At 38.8% G+C, this 24729-nt stretch overlaps 1 protein-coding gene across 4 annotated transcripts in view; it reads left to right on the forward strand.

Moving 5' to 3' along the window:
- PARD3B (par-3 family cell polarity regulator beta) overlaps positions 1-24729 on the forward strand; it is a 1043826-nt gene that overhangs the window by 843765 nt on the left and 175332 nt on the right. For 3 of the 4 annotated variants that reach the window (XM_065880246.1, XM_065880248.1, XM_065880247.1), the window contains one exon: positions 13653-13955. The exons of the other annotated variant lie outside the window; for it this stretch is intronic. In XM_065880246.1, coding sequence (XP_065736318.1) covers positions 13653-13955 — 303 coding nt within the window. The remainder of the gene's footprint in view (positions 1-13652; positions 13956-24729) is intronic. 4 annotated transcript variants of the gene reach the window in all.

Here is a 24729-nt window from a genome sequence, read left to right on the forward strand (position 1 = left end):
AATATTGATTCTTCCAGTCCAAGAACATGGTGTATCTCTCCATCTGTTGGTATCATCTTTAATTTCTTTCGTCAGCGTCTTATAGTTTTCTGCATACAGGTCTTTTGTCTCCCTAGGTAGGTTTATTCCTAGGTATTTTATTCTTTTTTTTGCAATGGTAAATGCGAGTGTTTCCTTAATTTCTCTTTCATATTTTTCATCATTAGAATATAGGAATGCAAGAGATTTCTGGGCATTAATTTTGTATCCTGCAACTTTACCAAATTCATTGGTTAGCTCTAGTAGTTTTCTGGTGGCATTTTCAGGATTATCTATGTATAGTATCATGTCATCTGCACACAGTGACAGTTTTACTTCTTCTTTTCCAATTTGGATTCCTTTTATTTGTTTTTCTTCTCTGATTGCCGTGGCTAGGACTTCCAAAACTATATTGAATAATAGTGGTGAGAGTGGACATCCTTGTCTCGTTCCTGATCTTAGAGGAAATGCTTTCACTTTTTCAACATTGAGAATGATGTTTGCTGTGGGATTGTCATTTATGGCCTTTATTATATTGAGGTAGGTTCCCTCTATGCCCACTTTCTGGAGAGTTTTTATCATAAATCGTTATTGAATTTTGTCAAAAGCTTTTTCTGCATCCATTGAGATGATCATATGGTTTTTATTCTTCAATGTGTTAATATGGTGTATCACATTGATTGATTTGCGTATATTGAAGAATCCTTGCATCCCTGGGATAAATCCCACTTGATCATGGTGTATGATCCTTTTAATGTGTCGTTGGATTCTGTTTGCTGGTATTTTGCTGAGTATTTTGCATCCATATTCATCAATGATATTGGTCTGTAATTTTCTTTTTTTTGTAGTATCTTTGTCTGGTTTTGTTATCAGTGTGATGGTGGCCTCATAGAATGAGTTTCGGAGTGTTCCTTCCTCTGCAATTTTTGGAAGAGTTTGAGAAGGATGGGTGTTAGCTCTTCTCTAAATGTTTGATAGAATTCACCTGTGAAGCCATCTGATCCTGGACTTTTGTTTGTTGGAAGATTTTTAATCACAGTTTCAATTTCATTACTTGTGATTTGTCTGTTCATATTTTCTGTTTCTTCCTAGTTCAGTCTTGGAAGGTTATACCTTTCTACGAATTTGTCCATTTCTTCCAGGTTGTCTATTTTATTGGTACAGAGTTCCTGGTAGTAGTCTCTTAGGATTCTTTGTATTTCTACAGTGTCTGTTGTAACTTCTCCTTTTTCATTTCTTATTTTATTGATTTGAGTCCTCTGCCTCTTTTTCTTGAAGAGTCTGGCTAATGGTTTATCAATTTTGTTTATCTTCTCAAAGAACCAGCTTTTAGTTTTATTGATCTTTGCTATTGTTTTCTTTGTTTCTGTTTCATTTATTTCTGCTCTGATCTTTATGATTTCTTTCATTCTGCTAACTTTGGGTTTTGTTTGTTCTTCTTTCTCTAGTTTGTTTAGGTGTAAGGTTAGATTGTTTACTTGAGATGTTTCTTGTTTCTTGAGGTAGGCTTGTATAGCTATAAACTTCCCTCTTAGAACTGCTTTTGCTGCATCCCATAGGTATTGGATCGTCATGTTTTCATTGTCATTTGTCTCTAGGTATTTTTTTATTTCCTCTTTGATATCTTCAGTGATCTCTTGGTTATTTAGTAACATATTGTTTAGCCACCATGTGTTTGTGTTTTTTACATTTTTTTCTCTAATTCATTTCTAATCTCATAGCGTTGTGGTCAGAGAAGATGCTTGATATGATTTTCTTAAATTTACTGAGGCTTGATTTGTGACCCAAGATGTGATCTATCCTGGAGAATGTTCCATGCACACTTGAGAAGAAAGTGTAATCTGCTGTTTTGGGATGGAATGTCCTATAAATATCAATTAAATCCGTCTGGTATATTGTGTTATTTAAAGCTTCTGTTTCCTTATTTATTTTCATTTTGGATGATCTGTCCATTGGTGTAAGTGTGGTGGTAGAGTCCCCCACTATTATTGTGTTACTGTCCATTTCCTCTTTTATATCTGTTAGCAGTTGCCTTATGTATTGAGGTGCTCCTCTGTTGGGTGCATATATATTATAATTGTTATATCTTCTTCTTGGATTGATCCCTTGATCATTATGTAGTGTCCTTCCTTGTCTCTTGTAACATTCTTTATTTTAAAGTCTATTTTATCTGATATGAGTATTGCTGCTCCAGCTTTCTTTTGATTTCCATTTGTATGGAATATCTTTTTCCATCCCCTCACTTTCAGTCTGTATGTGTCCCTAGGTCTGAAGTGGGTCTCTTGTAGACAGCATATATATGGGTCTTTTTTTTGTATCCATTCAACAAGCCTGTGTCTTTTGGTTGGAACATTTAATCCATTCACGTTTAAGGTAATTATCGATATGTATGTTCCTATGACCATTTTCTTAATTGTTTTGGGTTTCTTTTTGTAGGTCCTTTTCTTCTCTTGTGTTTCCCACTTAGAGATGTTCCTTTAGCATTTGTTTTAGAGCTGGTTTGGTGGTGCTGAATTCTCTTAGCTTTTGCTTGTCTGTAAAGCTTTTGATTTCTCCATCGAATGTGAATGAGATCTTTGCTGGGTAGAGTAATCTGGTTGTAGGTTCTTCCCTTTCCTCACTTTAAGTATATCATGCCATTCCCTTCTGGCTTGTAGAGTTTCTGCTGGGAAATCAGCTGTTAACCTTATGGGAGTTCCCTTGTATGTTATTTGTCGTATTTCCCTTGCTGCTTTCAATAATTTTTCTTTGTCTTTAATTTTTGCTAATTTGATTACTATGTGTCTCGGCCTGTTTCTCCTTGGGTTTATCCTGTATGGGACTGTCTGTGCTTCCTGGACTTGGGTGGTTCTTTCCTTTCCCATGTTAGGGAAGTTTTCGACAATAATCTCTTCAAATATTTTCTATGGTCCTTTCTCTCTTCTACTTCTGGGACCCCTATAATGTGAATGTTGTTGCGTTTATTGTTGTCCCAGAGGTCTCTTTGGCTGTCTTCATTTCTTTTCATTCTTTTTTCTTTAGTCTGTTCCACAGCAGTGAATTCCACCATTCTGTCTTCCAGATCACTTATCTGTTTTTCTGCCTCAGTTATTCTGCTATTGATTCCTTCTAGTGTAGTTTTCATTTCAGTTATTGTATTGTTCATCTCTGTTTGTTTGTTCTTTAATTCTTCTAGGTCTTTGTTAAACATTTCTTGCATCTTCTTGATCTTTGACTCCACTCTTTTTCTGAGATCCTGGATCATCTTCAGTATCATTATTCTGAATTCTTTTTCTGGAAGGTTGCCTGTCTCCACTACATTTAGTTGTTTTTCTGGGATTTTATCTTGTTCCTTCATCTGGTATATAGCCCTCTGCCTTTTCATCTTGTCTATCTTTCTATGAATGTGGTTTTTCTTCCACAGGCTGCAGGATTGTAGTTCTTCTTGCTACTGCTGTCTGCCCTCTGGTGGAGGAGGCTATCTAAGAGGCTTGATGGGAGGACTGGTGGTGGGTAGAGCTGACTGTTGCTCTGGTGGGCAGAGCTCAGTAAAACTTTGTTTCCCTCCCTGTTGGTTGTTTGGCCTGAGGCAACCCAACACTGGAGCCTACCTGGGCTCTTTGGTGGCACTAATGACAGACTCTTGGAGGGCTCACGCCAAGGAGTACTTCCCAGAACTTCTGCTGCCAGTGTCCTTGTCCCCACGGTGAAACAGAGCCACCCCCCCACCTCTGCAGGAGACCCTCCAACACTAGCAGGTAGGTCTGGTTCAGTAGGTCTGGTTCAGTCTACCCTGGGGTCACTGCTTCTTCCCCTGGGTCCCAGTGCACACACTACTTTGTGTTTGCCCTCCAAGAATGGAGTCTCTGTTTCCCCCAGTCCTCTCAAAGTCCTGCAATCAATTCCCACAAGGCTTCAAAGTCTGATTCTCTAGGAATTCCTCCTCCCGTTGCCAGACCCCCAGGTTGGGAAGCCTGACGTGGGGCTTAGAACCTTCACTACAGTGGTTGGACTTCTATGGTGTAAGTTTCGCCAGTCTGTGAATCACCCACCCACCAGTTATGGGATTTGATTTTACTGTGATTGTGCCCCTCCTACTCTCTCTTTGTGGCTTCTCCTTTGTCTTTGGATGTGGGGTATCTTTTCTGGTGAGCTCCAGTGTCTTCCTGTCAATGATTGTCCAGCAGCTCTTTGTGATTCTGGTGTTCTCACAAGAGGGAGTGAGAGCACGTCCTTCTACTCCACCATCTTGGTTCCTGGTCATCATAGGATTGTTTTGCCTGGTCTAGAATTTCTTTTTTTTTTCTTGTGGTACGTGTGCCTCTCACTGCTGTGGCCTCTCCTGTAGTGGAGCACAGGCTCCGGCCGTGCAGGCTCAGTGCCCATGGCTCACGGGCCCAGCCGCTCCACGGCATGTGGGATCTTCCTGGACCGGGGCACGAACCCGCATCCCCTGCATCGGCAGGCGGACTCTCAACCACTGCGCCACCAGGGAAGCCCTAGCATTTCTTATAATTGGAATCGTGTAGTAAGTTCTTCCTTTGTGTCTGGTTTCTTTCACTAAGCGTGATAATTTTGAGATTCACCCCTGTTCTTGAGTATTTCACTACATAGTTTATTTTTTGTTATTGCTGATTTATATTCTATTGTATGAATATACCATTGTTTGGTTAAACATTCTCCTACTGATGAATCTGAGTTATTTCCATTTTTTGCTTTGATGAATAAAGCTACTACTGGGCATTCTTCAAGGATTTTTGTGGAAATATGTTGTCATTTCTCTTGTATTAGTAACTGAGTGGTAAATTGTTGGGTCATAGCTTAGTGTATGTCTAGTTTTTTGACAAAAATCCCACATCTTTTCCCAAGGGGATTATATTGTGTTATACATCCACCAGCTGTATATGAAATTTCTAGATGCTCCACATCCTTCCCAACATTTGATGCTGTCATTCTTTTTCATTTTAGTAGGGGTGTCTCTTTGTGTTTTTTTTTTTTTTCCTTGGGTTTGCGGGCCTCTCACTGTTGTGGCCTCTCCTGTTGCAGAGCACAGGCTCCGGACATGCAGACTCAGTGGCCATGGCTCAGGGGCCTAGCTGCTCCGCAGCATGTGGGATCTTCCCGGACCGGGGCATGAACCCGTGTCCCCTGCATTGGCAGGCGGACTCTCAACCACTGCACCACCAGGGGAGCCCTCTTTGTGGTTTTAATTTGCATTTCTCAGGTGTCTTATAATGCTGAGCACTTTTTCATTTGCTTATTGGGCATTTCTAGGTCGTATTTTGTAATGTATCTGTAGAAGCCTTTTGCCCAGTTCTAATTGGGTCATTTTTCTTTTTATTAGTGAGTTGCAATTATTTTTTTCAATATATTTGATACAAATCCTTTGTTAGATATGTGTGCTGCGAATATTTTCTCTCATTTGCCTGTCATTTTCTTGATTTGTTTTAATGAGAAGGTTTTGATTTTAATGAAGTCGAATTTACCAGTTTTTTCTTTTATGACTCATGCTTTCTGTGTACTCTATTGTCCTTCCCCAAGGCTGTGAAGATATTCTCTTTTATTTTATTCTAATAGTTTTATTGTGATAGCCTTCATGTTCAGGCCTATCTTGCATCTTGAATTGATTTTTGTTATGGTATAACGTAAGGCACAAGGTTCTTATTTCCCTTATGGATATCTAGTTTCTTCAGTAACACTTGTTGAAGAAATTGTCCTTTCTTAATAGAATTTTTTGGCACCTTTGTTGTAAATCACTTCACTGAATACGTATGAGTCTGTTACTGGACTCTGTTTTCTGTTCCATTCATTTATATGTCTAACCTTTGGCTTAATTACAGAAGCATTATAGTTAAGTCTTGAAGTTAATAGTGTAAGTCTTCCAACTTTATTCTTATTTTGCTAAGTGTTTTGGTTATTCTTGGCCCTTTAACTTTCCAAGTAAATTTTAAAATCACATAACTATGGAAAATAAACCTGCTAGGAGTTTGGTTGGGATGACATTCAGCCTGTAGAACAATTTGGATGAATTGTCATTTAATAATTGAGTTTTCTGATTCACAAACAAGATATAACTCTCCACTGATTTAGATCCTCTTTAATTTTTCTCATCAGTATTTTATTGTTTTCAGTGTCTTTTCTTAAATTTATCCTTAAGTTTGTAATAGTCTTTAATCCTATTTTAAATGGTATTGTTTTCTTGTCTGATTGCTCACTGTTAGTATATAAAAACACAATTGATTTTTTATATCCAACTTGTATCACACAACATTAATAATAAAAGCTATAATTCAAGAAACTTCCCTGATATAAAATTTAAAAGTATATGTAAAAGTACATACTGAAAGAGTTATCAAACCGAAATGACTTTTCTAGTAATATTATTAGACTTTAAAGAAAAGCAAATAAAATAATTTGACCAGATAAGCAAAAAGAGCAAGTTATTTATAAGTAATTTATGACAAATAAAATTAGACAGTCCTCCAACTTTTCATCAGCAACACTTTGTCATAGAAAATAGAGGATGGAGTCACATGTTTTAAATAGTCAAGAGAAAAAGGTGAGCCAATAATTTTATATCCAGGAAAACTGGCTTTCAAATATAAAGGGTATACTGTTGTCAACTTAAGCAACACGATCCCATGAGTTCTTCCTGAGGAGTCTAGAAATGACTGCATGTTCATTGACATTAGGATTGTGGTCCTTATGAGTTACTTATAGAACCAAGGTTAAATGAGAGTTGAGTAGAAGTATAGTATGTAGCAGCTATATGCTTCAACAATGTAAATATAGTACAACTACAAAAATGGAGGGATGAGGGGAAGAGCTTATAAAAAGAGAAGTTTAACTCTTTTTAATAATCATACCAGTGGTGCTATTGGTATTGTTATTTTGAAACTATTATATGTGTAATATAAAGCATGTTGTAACCATGTGATACGTAGTTCTGGCATTTTCTGTGTCTTGAGAAACAGGATTCTTAATGTGGAGGAAAGGAGATACTTATATAATATAGACGTGCTTGTGATGAAGAGGGAACACATGGAGACCTTCTGGGATATCCCACAAAAGTCGAGTTCTTGACCTCAGTAATAGTTACAAATATGTTTGCTTTATACCAGTTCTTTAATCCCTAGATTTGTTTTGTATGAATTTCTGTATCTTTTTTCATTTTATAATAAATGGTTAAACCAACAAAAAAGTTGTAATAGGATTTTCTTCACCAAAAATTTTAATATTAGGCAAACTTACATAAACCTAATAGAAGTTTGCCAGTAACTTTTACTAAATGTGTTACTTTGGTGGTGGAGCTGTAGGTGGATAACTCGAACCAGTGTGTCCCACCACATCAGACTTACACCCCGGCGTTAGGTAAATCATGTGTATCTGTGCCCATTTGCGTGTGTCCCTCTCTCTGACTGAGTTACTCACACCACTTCCATATATCTTCCCTGCTCCTGGAATAAGTTCCTTCAAAGCCCAGTTCATGTGGCACTGCCTTCATGATTCTTCCTCAAAACCCTTAAGCTGAATTGACTCTTACCCTTTGTACGTGCAGTATCTTTGTTTTCCCAATGAATTGTTATTACTTGTTTATATCTTCTTGATAATGAGCCAGGGACTGATAATTGTTCCTTTTTTCTTTCTGGTATACAGTACAATATCAGGAGCTATGAGTGAATAAATCAATCAGTCAAAATTAGCAGAAAGAAAAACATGACACTCAAAGAGCTTGTAGGCTAGTTATAGAAGCAGAATATCCAGAAATGCATCAATAAAAGATTTTTATTTTGTTTTGTTTATTTCCAAAGTAGCATATAACAATTGCAGATTAATAGAGAATTTGCTGGATACATAAGTAGGAGAGGAGGAGGAGAATTATTGAGGTCTATGAGGAGCTGTAAATGAGTGAGTTTAGCCTCATCTCCATAGTTGATTGGTGGAGAATGGGTACTCTAGGCCAAAGCAGTTGATTTGGAAGGGACCAAATAAATGTTCAATTAATAGTAATTTGAAGAAAATCGTTAGCATAACTGAGTTGATAATGGAGTCATAAGAAATCAGGTTTGGAAAACAAAGGATGCCCGCTGGTACCTGTTTAGTGTTTTGTTTTGTTTTGTTTTGTTCTGTTTCAATTTTGATTCACTACAACAGGTAGTAAGTAGTTGTAAGGGACTTTATATATATATATATATATATATATACATATATATATATTTTTTAAAGATAACTTTTTTTTTTTTAATTTATTTATTTATAGCTGTGTTGGGTCTTCATTTCTGTGCGAGGGCTTTCTCTAGTTGTGGCAAGCAGGGGCCACTCTTCATTGCGGTGCGCGGGACTCACTATCGCGGCCTCTCTTGTTGCGGAACACAGGCTCCAGACGCGCAGGCTCAGTAATTGTGGCTTACGGGCCCAGTTGCTCCGCGGCATGTGAGATCTTCCCAGACCAGGGCTCGAACCCGTGTACCCTGCATTTGCAGGCAGATTCTCAACCACTGCACCACCAGGGAAGCCCAGGACTTTTTATATTTAAAAAACTTTTTTAAGTATCCTAAATATATATGGTATAAAAATGCAAACAGTATACCTTCAATTCCACTCTCCAGAGGCAACCATTTTTATGAATTTTTTGTGTATCCTTTCAGACATTTCCTATGCATGTACAAAGATATGTACATATACATACAAATATTCACTAATATCTAGACCCATATGTATATCTTATTTCTTTTTAATATAGGAATAGCATGACCCTATTTTTAAATTGTACAATATTTAATTTCCCCTATAAGATACAGCACATATAGGCTGTATCTTATTTTTCACCATTATGATAACATGTAGTGTGTTTTTCTTTTTGATCATATCTGGGATCCTTTAGTTATAATAAAGAAATTTATTCCATTTTCATTTATTGTCATAATAGATAAATCTTATCATATTTTGTTACTCTCTTTTTTACTGCTTCCTCTGTTTTCTATTTTTTACTCTATGGTTGTGGTTTTGTTTTGTGTATTTCTCTTCTGCTGATAATTTGTTGTTTTACTGGGTTTTTTGTAATTGTATTTCATATACTATGACCCAATTCCTGATTTATCAACTTTAAGCAGTAACTACAGATGCCTGCTTTAAAAGGTGAGGAATGCTTTCTCCTAAATCACCTCCTTGTTAGCTTCTGATTTTCATAGTGGTATTTTTATATTGTCAGAGTTTATAATATTTACATTTTTCTGTAATTATTCTTCCTACAAATGTTTAGCCTTCATTTTATATTTAAATGAATGTTTTGCTCACCTCCACACCTGTCATTCCCCAGCTTTGCTGGGCTGAATTCTTCATTTGGATTCAATTCTTGGTTGGCTGCTATTCATTATTAAGTAGTTTTGCAAGATGGGTCAATAAGCGTTATATTCTCTTGAGTTTGTAAATGTTTGAAAATGTTTTTCTTTTGTCTTTATTTATGTTTGAGGCCAGCCTGAATTTGCCTGGATTTTTAGATGACTTGATTTTTCTCTTGACACAATACTTAATGCTTACTATATGCAATAACCCCTAATATTTTCTCTTTTATTATATTTAATTTTCTTAACGCTTATTATCACCCATTAAGTTAATTCCATGTTCTATGGTGTTTAATTTTTTTTTTTTAGAAATCTGTACTAAAATATAATGTTAGATGACAGGGCATAGTGATCTAAGGTCACCAGCCACTTGAATTCCATGTGTTCTCTCAAAATATCTTCTTGCCTGGTCTGCTGGGTGCACTGCCCTGAGGGCTTGTTTTCTATGGCCTTCCATTTTGGGAGAGCACATCACCCTAACAAGAGATCAGCCTGCTTAGTGAAGCCTCTTAAATGACTTAAGGTTTTATGTTGCTGGGTTCGTGTTTATCTCTGCTCTGCTCATCCTGCCGTGTCAGCTACAAAGCAGGTTCATGCTTCTCTTCTCTTCTCCCCATTTACCTCCATGAAGTTTCTTCAGGGTAGAAGGAAATTTCTCTTTTAGTGGAAATCCGTCTCTTCTAACCCTGCCTCTTCTCCCTTCTGAGGTTGGAACCTCGCAATCAAACCTCACCCTACAATCCCAATGTCCTACCCCTGTCTTCAAACTCTCTTTTTCTAAGTAAAAGTTTGTTGTCTATAGTCCTCTGAACTCTTTCTCTTACTTTCAGTAAAATGCCTACCCTGCTAGAGACAAAGGTATATATCAACTCTTGATATACTATCCCTTTTGGATTGAGTTTGAATTTCATTGCATGTTTTAAGATTATGGATGTATTCTAATTATATTGTAGATGGAATTTTCTTCCCAATTTCTCAGTTGTTCATTCATTTAGAGCTCAGGGAACAAAATAGAATAACCATACTCTTACTCTATCATTTATCACAATCTTCTGTTAGAGATCCTTGATCTGACAGAGATATGATATAAATGCTCTTTTGAGGAAGATTATTCTAATCACCTTTTAAGGTACAGATTAAAGTGGGATATGGTGACATGTCCAAAAAATCTTAGAATAATCTAGCCAGCACAGTCTGATAGAACCTGCTGCAGTGACGGAATTAGTCTATATTTGCACTGTCTAATATAGTAGTCCCTAGCTCATGTAGCTGTTGAGTACTTGAAATGTGGTTTGTGAAACTAAGAAACTGAATTTAAATTTTTTTAAATTGTAATTAATTCCAATTTAAATTTATATAGCATCATATGGTTAATGGCCACCATATTGGACAGTGCAGATCTAGGCAATATAAAGCCTGAACACTAAACTGTGGCTAGGGCTTCCCTGGTGGCGCAGTGGTTGAGAGTCCGCCTGCCGATGCAGGGGACGCGGGTTCGTGCCCCGGTCCGGGAAGATCCCACATGCTGCGGAGCGGCTAGGCCCGTGAGCCATGGCCGCTGAGCCTGCGCGTCCGGAGCCTGTGCTCCGCAACGGGAGAGGCCACAACAGTGAGAGGCCCGTGTACCGCAAAAAAAAAAAAATAATAAAAAAAATAAACTGTGGCTAAAGAAATGGAAATAAAAGAGGCTATCCAAGAGGTATAATGGAAAAAAGAAATAACAATGTTTTTGTAGGGGAAGAGAGAAAGAGGAGATTTAAACAATTCAAAGGCAAGTGTGCTGGAGAGAATGAGGAAGCTGGTGGTACCATCCAATCAAAAGGGGATATTATCCAGGACTATTTTGAAAAATAGATATTTTAACAGGTTGAATTCCCAGTGGTAAGGAGACATCCACGTGGAAATGACTATATAAACAATTAGAATTCTCACACTGAATTGGAACAGAGGGAGGTCAGAACAACCAAAAAAATATATATTTCCTTGACATTTCTCTCTTGAGAGAGTCTTCTCTGCTTCCATACACCCCTTTACAGAGATTGACTTGTCCTCCCCCACGCGGAGAGATCCTGATATATGGCATAATAATGACGGTTCACAGACATTACTATTTCACCTACTGAGTGATTAATATGAAATTAGTTACTGAAACACTCAGTGGCGCAGAGAGGAGAAATTTGGTTTTGTTTTAGAAAGGAAAAATGCAAGGTAAAATATTGCTTTGCATATATGGAGTAACTTTTCATCTGAGAATCTTTACATACTCAGCAAGCTTAATTAATGAGAAAACCTCTAAAAAGGAGAAATGATGAAATAAGGAACCCAGATTCTAGTGTTCTATTTCTGTGATTTTTAAAAGTCAAGCTTGGTGTTTTCCTCTTTCTTTAATGCACCAGTGTAGCCCCGTGTGGCAGCCATGAGATGTTCATCTTTCTGCTGAGTGATTTCTCTAGAAGGCATCCCACTTAGGAGGAATAGTAACCACACAAAATGCCACCCCCTAACTTTATTGATGTCCTGTGCTCTATTTGCAATGGAAATCCAGCCATATCATCACAGTGCAGCAAGCATCCTCCAATAATCCAGTCTGCACCGTCCCTGGAAAGATTGTTTTGTTGCAGAATGGAGCAGGTTATCTTCTTCATCAAAAATTATTCAAAACAAACATCCATGAATCTGGAACTAACATGCATTGAAAGAGGACAGGCAGGGCCTCTTAACGGGTACCCTGCTGTGTAATCTTCCTTTCATCTTCATTCAAAATCCCTTGGAGATTCAAGCTCCCCTTTGCACAAAATATAAATTCTTCTCATTACTCATGTGTAGGGTACGTGATTTGACCTAGTCAAAAGAGATACGCAGTAATGTATCCTGGCATTTATTTTCATCTGTTGTGACTTGAAGATACTGTTTTTTTGGTCCTAAACCTTCTTCTTCATCTTTTTACTTTTCCTTCCTCCTCTCTACTCAAAGGGGAAAAAAAGCCATTCTGCCAAAAGGGAAAAGACCTTGAAAAATCATGGCTTTTAAAGAATTTTACAAAGAGTTTGATGTTCTGTAAAATAAGACTAGCTGCCATGTGCAAAAATAGCTGTTTTTATTTGAAGAGGAAAAGATACTGAGAGAATTCAGTTTCTGTTTTTTTCACTCATCCAGGCCTTCAATATACATTTCCAGGCATATATAGATCTTTCACTTCTAGTCCACGGTCCTCTCATATTCTCTGAGCCTAGTTCTTCAGATTTATCCCCATCCTTCCTTGAGTCTTTCTTTCACCACCTGAGCCAGCATCGTCTTATTTTTCTCCTCCTGTACACAAGGTACCTTGTTTACCCGGTGATGTGAGGATACATTCTCTCCTCGTTAGTGGAGAACACCTCCCGACACCATCAAATCACCATCGTCCAGCAAGATGCCACAGTGACCTTTCCATTTTAACATGTAACTGGGAATTTAGGAGATCTGGCCTAACACTTTCCAGACTAAATGAAAAATTCTCAAAATTCAGTTGGATTTGGAATCCACCAAAGTATTTTTTTCTGCTCCCATTCCCAGTCTACACAGTAAGTACACTGATTAGCCGTGGCATTTTGTAATATCACTAAAGGCTTTAGAGCTGTGGAGTTCTGCCAGTAATGGTGTTTAATTCACTTATATGTGCCAATTCGTCTCTGTCAGGAGCCTATTAATTTCTTCACTATTCTACTTTGTCCCTAGCCCCTGTATAATGAAACACAATGATCCCCATTTGTGTAACCAAAAAACTTAGAGTCTCTCATAAATTATCTCTGATCCCACTGCTTTTAGTGACCAGAAAGCCCCTGTATTTCTTTTTCATATTTAAATCAATTTTTGCAAGCTCTTTTCTTTAGAAGAATACACTAGAACTCAAAGTCACCAAATGATAAAATCACAGACAAAGTATAAGATTCTGATGGGCTCTTGAACATGCATCCCTGTCCCAAGTCAGACTTCTTTAATATTACACCAAAGATGGCCTGTTCCCATTTATAGGGAGGAAATGTTACTGAAAGTCAGCCTCTGACTCTGCAATCAGCCCAGTCATCAGTGGGCAGGGTATTAAAATACCTATAGCATTGCTATAAAAGTAAAGACCCTGTAACAAATAAAGGTCAGAGATATAAAATTAATCCTGTGAAATCTGCTATTGGCATTTCTGCATGGTGTGATCTTGAGTATCCAGGAAAGTGACTGTTAAGTGACTGACTAGGGGGAATTAACATAGATACAGGAGAGTCTCTCATTGTATCAGCATATAAACTCACATACATCTTGTTCTGCATTTTTCAGGATTGGGGCAAAACATCAGGAGCTAAGGGAAAAGCAAGCAAGAGGTCTTATTGATTATGCCGCTGGCGCAATTGGATCACTGCATGATATGGACGATGATGAAATGGACCCCAACTATGCCAGAGTAAACCACTTCCGGGAACCATGTGCATCAGCAAATGTCTATAGGTCTCCATCTCCCCCTCGGGCTGGACCACTGGGGTACCCTCGGGATGGCCGTCCACTGTCTCCAGAGAGAGACCACTTAGAGGGTCTCTATGCCAAGGTCAACAAGCCATACCATCCACCAGTGCCAGTTGACAGGTAATATAACTTATTGAAAGATGAATGTAGTTTTAATTCAGTAAGTTTCAAATCATCTCTACTGCTGAAGCAGATAAAAATATATCCTTCAATCTACTAAAACTGAAATGACATAGTACCCTTGACAAGTGCTATGCTTTGACCTACCCGTAAGGTATCAGCCATCAAAAATAAAGCAATTGACAGTTCTAAGGTGGCATGAATGAATAGTAGTAGTTGAGTTCATGAGGCAACAGGGAGCAATTTTTGAAGGAATATTGTAACAGAGAGCTAGTGATAAAACTTTGAAGGAATATTGTCCTTTCTCCTAAGGGCCCTACTATATAAGACTTATTCAAGAAGATGGCATGACACTTGGAGGTGAAGAGTCAATGAAGAGAGTGGTGACTTCTAAGTGGGTGTAATTATAGATAGCCTCCGAATTCCAGAAGACTTTGCAAAGATTGGGATTTTCTGCTGGAGGCATATGTGATCCTGCATAGATATTCATGGGTGATCAGAGGTAGAAAGGAGATAATCTTGGCAATAGGAGTTTGATGAAGTAGAGAAAGATAAGAGGTGACAAGGCCAAGGATCTTTGGGTTTCACAGCTGAGGAAAGAGATAATAGGACTATCTGTCAGTACAATTGAAGTAGGTAGGGAACAAGATGATTCCAACCCCACCTCCTGCCAAAAGCAAAATGCCTTATCCCTTGAAAGGCTGGTATAGGAGAGTGTTAGTCAATATATATTGTTAGGTGACCCTTGGAATTACACACAGAAGGAATGAATTGACTGACCTTGGTTTAATCTGCTGTAACTTGAAGTCTGGAGGGAGGAGATGAGTGGGGAAGGGTGGCAGGCACAAAGAGCTCTCATTCCAGATGAAAAAAAGACTTGTTTTCCAGATTCCCTTTGGTCCTGACAACCACCCAGTCCCTATCAGTAACCAGCTTTTGTGTGATGGCATGATATATCGTATATGTTTACCATTTACATTTCCCCAGCTGGGTGATATTATGCACTTTCAATTAGGTTGGGGAGAGGAAGGAAAATCATGGCGTTTTTATGCAGACTGTGAAGTGCAGCTTCACAAGACTGATTACCTTTCAGAGCCTTTCCAATAACCAAGTGGGAAGGAAGGAGCAATTTTTAATCCTTACTGTCAAGCCTCCAGGTTGATAGTATTAAAGAAAGATGGTCAAGTTTTTCTTTGGGATAGAATGAAAATATAAATTCCTGTGACTTTGTGAGACAGCCATAACAAAACTGTTAATTCAGAGGACTGATTAAAAGCCGGCCTTTTTCTCCCAAGCCTTTATAAAGGGTTGAATTTTTATCGCATAAATAATGATACCAGGCATGAGTCTCTTCTGGCCCAGACGACAGCCAATCTTCCCTTCTCTGAATCAGATAGGTCTTCATAGTAAACCCCATGGCAAGTACCCTCTGCTAGAATCCCAGTGCAGAACTGTTTCTAGGAACCTCCAAAGCCAATATTTCCGATTCTAATTCCATGAAAATAAATAATAAGCATTCTGTTTAAAAATGTCCACTCCTCCAATGCACGTGGAGAATTCTGTGTTAAGCCACACTGAACAGGTTTTCTTACTTCTTTCTTCTTGTCCCCAATGGCTAATGTGCATTGAAAGTCTCCAAGAGGAGCATACAACAGTTAATGCTATCACTCCTCAATTTTCTGTCACCTAAGGCTTATTTTTTTTTGGCCAAACATTATGACTGTTCTTTGGGACACTAGAAGATTCTATCCTGAAGCTAATTTTCACCCACATAGATTTGACCTGGACAGAAATTTCTTAGGATAATTGGAACTGTAGCCACTATAGAATGATATCAGGGGAAAAAAAATTGTTATTTACCGCCCAGCCCAGACACGTATAAGCAATATTCTTTCCTTTGGCTCTGACCTCTTCGTATTAATAAATGATCTAAGGTTCTTTCAGTGGAGTTTTAGACAGTTGTCATATTTTTGGATAACAGATCAAAGTGTAACTCTTTATACTCAGAATTATCTTTATTCTGCTCTTATCTTTAATCGTATTTAAAAATTGTTCTGCTCCTTGTTCTTTAAGTCTTAAGCAATTTTTGTCTTGGCACATAATAAGCATTCAGTAATGTTAGCTATCGTCATCATGTCATCATCGTCATTATTATTATTACTGGTTTTTATCAGTGAGGTTCTGAACTTTCCAACATGCCTGGGTCCAGGTGAGTCTGAGCGAGTTGCTGTGGCAGCATCCCGAACAGTGCCCATGAGCAGGAACTCTGAGCTCTAACCCTACCTTATTTACAGTCAGAGGACTGTCATTCTTTTAGTCATCTGTACAGACTTTCACTCACTCAGTAAGTGTTCATTTGGCACCTACTGTGTTCTAGCTACTGTTGTAAGCTCTAGGGATGATACAAAGATGACTGATATGGTCCCATTCCAGAGGAAGTCATATTCTAGGGAGGAGGGAATCAACACATGTAAAAATAGATAATTGCAACTTAATGTAAACAGAAGAAAAAGAAGCTTTTCTTTTCTAGCTCTGCTGCTCACAAAAGGTCTCCAAAAGGAAATGATATTTGAACTGGCTCTGGAAGGATTCATAAGAACTGACCAGATACAGTAGAAAAATTGTTTTCCTTACAGACTAATTAGCATGTACAGGGGTGAAGTGGCCGGAAAGAGCATGGCACATTAGGGAAGCTCAGAAGCACCCAGAACATGGAGAGTGGTTGGGAAGGAAAGTGAGAGGAGATGAGGCTGGAAAGCAGATTGGAGCCAAACTGTGAATGAATAGGTTCCATCCTATACTCACACTTTTTAACTGGTAGTAGCTGTCTGCAAATCTGTGTTAAGAAGGGTTCTGATCAGGTTCCCAGAGGTTGGGGATGAAGGGAGAGATGAACGGGTGAAACACAAAGAATTCCTAGGGCAGTGAAGATACTCTGTATGATATTATAAAGACGGATACGTGTCATTATACATTTGTCTAAACTCATAGAATGTACAACACCAAGAGTGAACGATAATGTAAACTACAGACTTTGGGTAATAGTGATGTGTCAGTGGACGTTCACAGTTTTAACAAATGTACCACCCTGGCAGGGCATGTTATTAAGCAGGGAGGCTATGCATGTGTGGGTGCAGGGGTATATGAGAAATCTCTGTACCTTCCCCTCAATTCTGCTGTGAACTTAAAACTGCTCTAAAAAAATTAAATCTTAATTAAAAAAAAAAGAAAAGAAAGGAAGAAAGAAGGGTTCTGCAGTTATGCTTGAATAGTGGTGTCTGCCCTGGGCTCCAGAAGGATGAGCAGTAGTGTGTGTGCAGTGGGTGATCCTGTGTACAATGGGAGCCACCAAAATGCCATAATTAGGTAATGAGCTGATAGATCTGTATTTGGGGAAAATAGCTCTGCCAGCTTGATGGCAGACAAAAAGGAAGGTGGTTAGATGGTGAGATAAATTAAGATATGATTAGAGTAGTGAAGGATGGCAAGGGTCTGGGATAAGAGAGTGGCACTGGAGACAGGAGAAAATAAGAAACAGCCAGAAACCTTAGCTTAAAACTAGGAGAAAGATGTTTAGCCGAGACCACAGTGGTAAGATTTTCAAATGCTTCAGAGAGGTCATTAGAATGAGGACTAAAAAGAGGATTTGGGATATGGCCACTAAAAGGTTATTAATTAATTTAGAGCGAACGATGTCAATAGCTAGATAGGAGGAGAGGGGAAATTACAATAAGAGAGTTGATTAGGAAGTGAGAACTGAGTGAGCATGGTGGTAAAGAGAGAGAAGAGTAGTTGTAAGATGGGAAGGCTTGCAACTTTGAAATTCTTTACATGACAGTATTTCAGAGCTAACAAGAGAATTCAGAGACCATCCAGAATAGCCTTCTCTTATTATCATTGCAGAAACTGAGGCCCAGAGAAACTGGGTAACTTGCCCAAGATAGCACAGCATGGAGTCAAGACTTTATTTATTTAGTGTCTACTAAGTGTCAGGACCTGAGTTCAGTACTGGGTCCATCAGGAAACAAGGAGGAAGACGGGGACCTTCTTCTCCATACGGAGCTTACTGTCCAGTGGATGCTACAAATGTAAACATGCAATGAGAACACAGTGTGAAAAGTGCTCCTGTAAGGGAAGCATGGGGTGACTGCTGAGTTTGGGGTTGCTGGGTTGGAGGCACAGGGGACAGTGTGGGCGAAAGCCAGGAGGTGAGAGGAAGCACGCTGTGTGAGAGGAACTAGAGGAAACGCTAGAATATAGAAAATAGAAACCGGAGTGAGAGGAGTAACGACAAGAGATAAGATACGAGGGTCAGAGAGCTGGGCAAAAGGCAGATGACAGAGCCTGGTGGGCCTCCGTGAGGAGTCTGGACCCCATCCTGAGAGGTAGGGCAGGGCTCACGGAGGGTTGAACTGTGAGACTTAGTCGTGGAATTAAACCCCGCCTAGGCAGTTGATCCTCATCTGCAAAAGGAAGGTTATATAAACAGCCTCACACGTTGTGATGCTTAAGTACGATTTTACCTTTTGCATTTTGGGGGTATCTATATAAAGTATACCTCTATTTGCTCATATATCTCTGTGTCCAAGGAACATGTCATATTGTGTGGTTCACAGTGGCTTCTGAATAGGGGCAGCTTCTGCCTCTTACCTCCCTGCTTCTCAAGGGTTGACCCTGAATGCTCAGCCCTTCTGAGAAACACTTGGCTTATAAAGGATTCATCTTTACAAGATGGTGGTTAAAAAAATCCCTACCACCATGTCGGATTCAAAAGACTGCATTTGCCCGGGACTGTTTCTCCCAGGATTTGAACAGAGCATGGGTTAAGTCCCGTCCCCAAAGCCTGACAACTACCTAGGGTTTATAACGCATTAGGCTCCCTCCGCGATGCCAGCATTTCAAGGCCCCCACAGTATATGACCATTACAGCTTTATGTCTGGGTGAGGATACAGTAGTCCCAAGTAGGGGCAATGGAAAGTGTGTGTGGCCCTTGACGCAGTTGAGGTTCTGCGTTACCCCATGGGGTTATCTGAAATTCTTTACCAGAGTTAGCCAGATATGTTGAACCACACACCCCATCAGTAAAAATGCTTTTGGGTGTTAACTCCCCAGATTATGTGTATTTGTTTCTAAGTGATACTCACTTATCTACCTTACTAATATATGCATTGTAGATTACACACCAAATATAGAAATTAATAAAAGAATGAGATTTTGTTTTAAACATAAGTAATAGTTCTAATGTGTTCTTCCTCCTCTCAGACGGGGTGCACACAGCTCCTTTTGGAGGTGATTGGCCTCAAGTTCAGGCTCCATGGGGATAGGGACCTTGCCTGCTTTGGCTCACCACTATCTCTACAATTCCCAGAACAGTCTACACTCAATAAATAATGTTTGCGCCAAGTAACATTTACCATAGATTCTGGATCAACCTACCTGGACACAGAATCTAAACCTCATTATTAGCCCTTCAGGTATTTGAAGTGGCTGCTATGACCACCTTCATTAACAAACATTTATTGAACTCCAACATGAGGCAGGCTCTGTGCTCAGAGCTGGCTTTACAAGGATGAAGAGAACAAATACATAACCTTGAGAAGTATAATCATTTCTTCAGTATAAACTCCCCTAGCTGTCTTAGTCACGTCTTATGTCATAATCCACATCTTTAGCCTTCTTGGTAGGCATATTCTGAGTACACTCAAGTCTACTAAGTTTATGACTGCCCTCTGTTGAGCGTGCCATGCAGAACTGGATGCTGTGTTTCAGATACGGTCAGAAAAGCACAGAAATCGATGGGACTCTTAACATCCTTTGGTCTTAATTCTTTACACTTGTTAATGTGGCCTAATTAACAAGGCAGCTGATCAGCTGTCATTACTGGCTCTCATTGCACCGAGTTAGATATTTGCTTGTTAGGTTTGGCCAATTGTTATAGCCAATAAAGATATTTTAAAGTATTGATTTTTGTCCTCCAATATATTAGCTATCCTTCCTAGGTTTATACCACCCTCATATTTAATCATTGTGGACTCGTATATGTTATCGATAAGATCGTTGGTCAATGTCAGGTACAATCCCTGCAACTCATCACTCGAGACCTCCATCAATCGATACTCCTTCAGATGTTAAGTTAGCTATGAATCCAGTCTACTGTTTATCTGGTGTGCATTTTCGGTTCATCCATGAACATCGTGGAAGACTGTTAAAAACCGTAACTCATTAGATGTCCCTAAGCTTGTCATCAGAACTAATGTTATCTTCCTACCGTGTTACTTGAATGTCCGTTTGGTTCAGAGTTGGGCTCAACAGTTGTCTACAGAACAGACTAGCCAAATTTCTAGGGGCCTCAGAAGAGCTGTCAATAGCAACAGTGTGTTCAGTCAGACCCCGTTTGGCTGTAAACAATAGAAAACCCAACTGATATACTTGTCTCAACCTTCAAGGAAAGTAGGTGGCCCTGGCCCTCTTTTCGTTTCTTTTCCTCTACTTTCCCCCAGCGGCTAGGCCTTTTTCTCATGTTGCCTCGTGATCCTCAGATGGCTACTGCAGCTCCAGACTTTGTGTCCACTCTCCAAGAAGAAAGTAGGAAAAAAGTGCAAATGGCCAATGAAATGTGCCAGTCAAGTTCATCTCTTTGAAAAGATTTCCCAGGAGACCCCAACAACTTCTCATTGGCAAAACCTGTAAGTCTCTTGTAGTTACAAGGCGGTACTGAGAAATAGTGTTTCATCTTTCCAGTAAGTAAAGACAAGGGAGAAAGGAGTTCTAATGGCTTTTAGGGAATCACTCCATGGAATCCACCACAGATTACCTCTAGATGATATCTCTTCTTTTGGTTTTTAATTCCATTTCGTAATGCAAAAATTATAGATTGATGCTACAATATATTGATGCTGTTCAGTATATTGTTGTGGGAGGCAATTCTTATTATGTAGACCCTCTTTTATAGCTAAGACCCAAATATTTCAGTCTGAGTAACTTCTGATATCACTGAAGTAAAGCAAGTGGGGAACATGTATTCTTAGTTTTCTGGAAAACTGAAAACATACTGAAAAAGTATGTTTGGGGAAATTCAAAGATAAGGATGATGAAGGATAGGAAAAGTGTTAACAGGAAAGCTTCATGGCCAGCTGTGAACATCTCTTGTGCTCCTGGGGCAATGCAGGATCATTGATGTCTCTTTCCCAAACAGTTGCTTGACTTCAGAGGTTTAATATTTCAGTGAGTCACAGCTTTGTCATGCACGGTTCATGCCTCTGTTGGTGTTTGTCCCCAGTCTCTTTCTCTAGTGATTTTTCTTGTTAATTTTACTTTCATTTAACAGCTTTTTTGCTCTCACTTCTGATTCACAGCTTTGCGAGGCTGTGTGTAGGGATTTGAACAGTGAATACAGTAGATTACTTGGAGATGTGTTTTTTAGTTTCTACAAACAGAGCCAAAGTACTCTTGGTTCAGTTTGGGAATCCCAGTGATAAATGCCATATCCATAGAGAGTTAAAATTCATCAGTTGAACAAAGCAATCAGATTTTTTTCCTTAGAACATATTACCATCAATTTTTAAGTGACTTTTAAAGAATAATGAGAAATCTCTTAATGAAAGAATCTCTATGACCAGATAAGTGCTAATAGTAACTGATATACCATTAACTCTACTTTCCTCCATCCCCTCTCTTTAAAACTTGATGTTCTCATTAGTTTTTTTTTTTTTCCATCTTCTGAGAGCCCTACTCTTGGGACTCTACTAGACTTATGTTTGCCTAAGTTGAGAACTTCCAGGGGTGACAAATGTAGACAACCTTCTCCTTGATTATGCATGAGCTAGGTAAGGATGTTTGGCACTCAGTGACCATCCATTTCCAAGACCTCCACCCCTGTGCCATCCCCAGTCACTGGTAGTAAGTGAGCACATTTGAGGAATGCTTGCCAAAGAGTTACTCTGATTTCTTAAAGCTGTCATCTAAGCATTGACTTGACTGTTTTTCAAACAAATGTCCTGATCCTGAGGATATATTCATTTAACTTATCCTGTTTACCAAGAGAGGTAGGAGGGAATATACAGAATTTTTTAGACATCATAGATAACACAGAACAGAACCAAATACAGAGTCTTCTGCCCTCTAGGGGGATGCTGCTTATATATTGGAAAAGTAATGGTGATATGCTATGAGAAGGGTAAGCCAAAGAGGCTATAGGAGCACAAGAGAAGGGCACTGAATGCAGATCTGGGTGGCCAAAGAAGACTCCTTGGAATCTATATTGTGACCTAAAGAACAAGTAGAAATTAATCAGGCAGGCAGAAGAGCATGACAAAGGCCCAAAGAGAAAACATGGTACACTTAGGGAACTGCATATATCAGAAGAGCTAGAGTGTGGTATGTAAATTGGGGCCAGCTAGAGGAAAAAGATGGAGGTGAACACAGGCCATATTGTTAAAGGCCATATAATCTGAGATAAAGCATTTAGACTCAAGAGCAACAAGCAACCCTTGACATGGAGGTAGCTTGTTCAGATTTATGTTTCGGAAAGTAACAGAAATTCTGTAGAGTAGGTATCTATTTCACAAGTGTGAAACTGGCAGCTCAGAGAAATTAAGAATCTTACCTATAGTAACATAGGTAATACATTGGCAGAGCCAGGGTCCCAGCCCAGGTCTGAGTCCAAAATCCATGCATGAGCTTCCAGCTATGCTAGGGATTTTCAAACTGCAGGCTGTAAACTTGAAATCAATTTAGTGGGATCAACCAACATTTTTTTTAAGAAAATAGGATTGACAAGAATAGAAAAGATCATTACAATAGATTGTAATAAGTGTAAGAATTATTTCATAATTTCTTTAAGTTATATATGTATGTAAAATGTATATACATATATGCATATGTATACAGAGTATACAGGGTATGTGAGTGAATACTGGGATATGATGCAAAATGCATTTATCACTGTAGATTGCAGTTTACAAATGTTGGAATCCACTAAATGTGCAAAGAGCATGCATGTTGCTCCTCACCTGCCAGACACCCTGCCCTCCCTCTCTCCCTCATTCATTCATTCATTCCATTAAAAAATATTAGATGTCTGTTAGGTGCAAAGCATCCTACTCAAAGCTATAGAGGTACAAAGAAGTATCAGAAGCCTTAGGCTTTGACCTACTTCTCTGTAGTGGTGCTAGATTTGTGTTGATCTACCACCGTTACTCCAGGCCTCTTGTGACCTGAGGTTTGCGTTACTCTATTAGGTGAAGCCACATACCTATTCATTACACAATCTTTGCTGATGCTAGAGACAGATTCCAAAGTACCCTCTTCATAATTTCTGTATTTAATGCAATGTGTAATCAAGAATAAGCCATTGTTAGGTCAATTGCTTTCCTGTGTTTATCCTTTCAAACAGTAAATAATCAGTGGGATGAGAAAGGGCAGTAAAAGATAGTTTTAATGTCAGTACTCATAAGTGTCCAACATCCTAAAGAGATGTTTTAATATTTATACACTGCAGAATACTCTCCCCTCTGGAGATCTGACTGGGAATTGATATGAACCCAGACAGAAATAGAGTTCAAGAGCCATTGTTTTGCACAGACTTTCAATCAAGCCTGAGTAGCACTCTGGATTCCCTCAAACTTGGCTATTACTCAGCCTCTGGCTTTCCTCTGAGCAAAGGCTAGGAGGGATATTCGCTTCAATGCAGACACAGTGGCTTTTCTATGTCAAGGTCAGTAGGTGGACTGGGCGCAAGCCATGCCCATCCTTAGAGCAAAGCCTGGCTGGATATCCTTATACAACTCCTTCTTATTTTCTTTCTGGCTTAGTATCCTCATCTATAAAATGAGCATAATCATAGTACCTACCTAAGACTGTTGTTACAAGAACTTAACTGAGTTTATACATGAACACAAACAAACAAAAAAAACCAGCATCCAGCAGTTAATAAGCACCATTAAAGTTTAAGCTAGTATTATATATGCTGTTATCTGGGCATTTACACCATTCTGCAATTAAGAGTACTGTTCATCTCCTAGGAGTGAATTAAAGTTGGGTGGAGAGTTCCAAAATGTTCTTACTTCTCCATTTAGTAAATTTTTTTTTCAGTTTGGATGAACAGTTCTTGCCAACATGACCTCATGTATTTTTGTTTGCTTCTTTCATAACAGTATACTTATTATATATAGCCATGTTTATACATATTCATAATTACTTCTTAACTCTTTATTTTGAACTTTTTATAAAGTCACAGGAAGTTGAAATATAGTGTAGAGAAATCTCTTGTACACTTCACCCAGTTTTCTCCAGTGGCTGCATCTTACATAATTATAATACAATATGAAAATCAAGAATTTGATTTTGGTACAATGTGTGTGTAGTTCTATGCCATTTTATCACACATCTAACCACTTATGCAATCAAGATGTGGAACTAATTCACCAAAACAAAGCTATCCTTCCTGCTACCCCTTTATAGTTATACACCCTCTTCCTTCCACCATCCCCAGCCCCTGGCAATCATTAATCTGTTTCACATCTCTATAATTCTGTCACTTCTAGAATATTGCATAAATGGAATCACATAAATGGGGAAGTTTGTGACCTTTTTAGATTGGCTTTTTTCACACAATATAATGCCCTTGTGATCCATCTGAGTTGTTGTGGATATCAGTAGTTCATTCCTTTTATTGCTGAGTAGTAGTCTGTGGTATGGACGTACCACAATTAGTGTAATCATTCACCTATTGAGGGACATTTTAGTTATTTCCAGCTTGGTAACAGAGCTGCT

The sequence above is a fragment of the Phocoena phocoena genome, chromosome 7, assembly GCF_963924675.1.
Source record: "Phocoena phocoena chromosome 7, mPhoPho1.1, whole genome shotgun sequence".
Classification (NCBI taxonomy): Eukaryota; Metazoa; Chordata; class Mammalia; order Artiodactyla; family Phocoenidae; genus Phocoena; species Phocoena phocoena.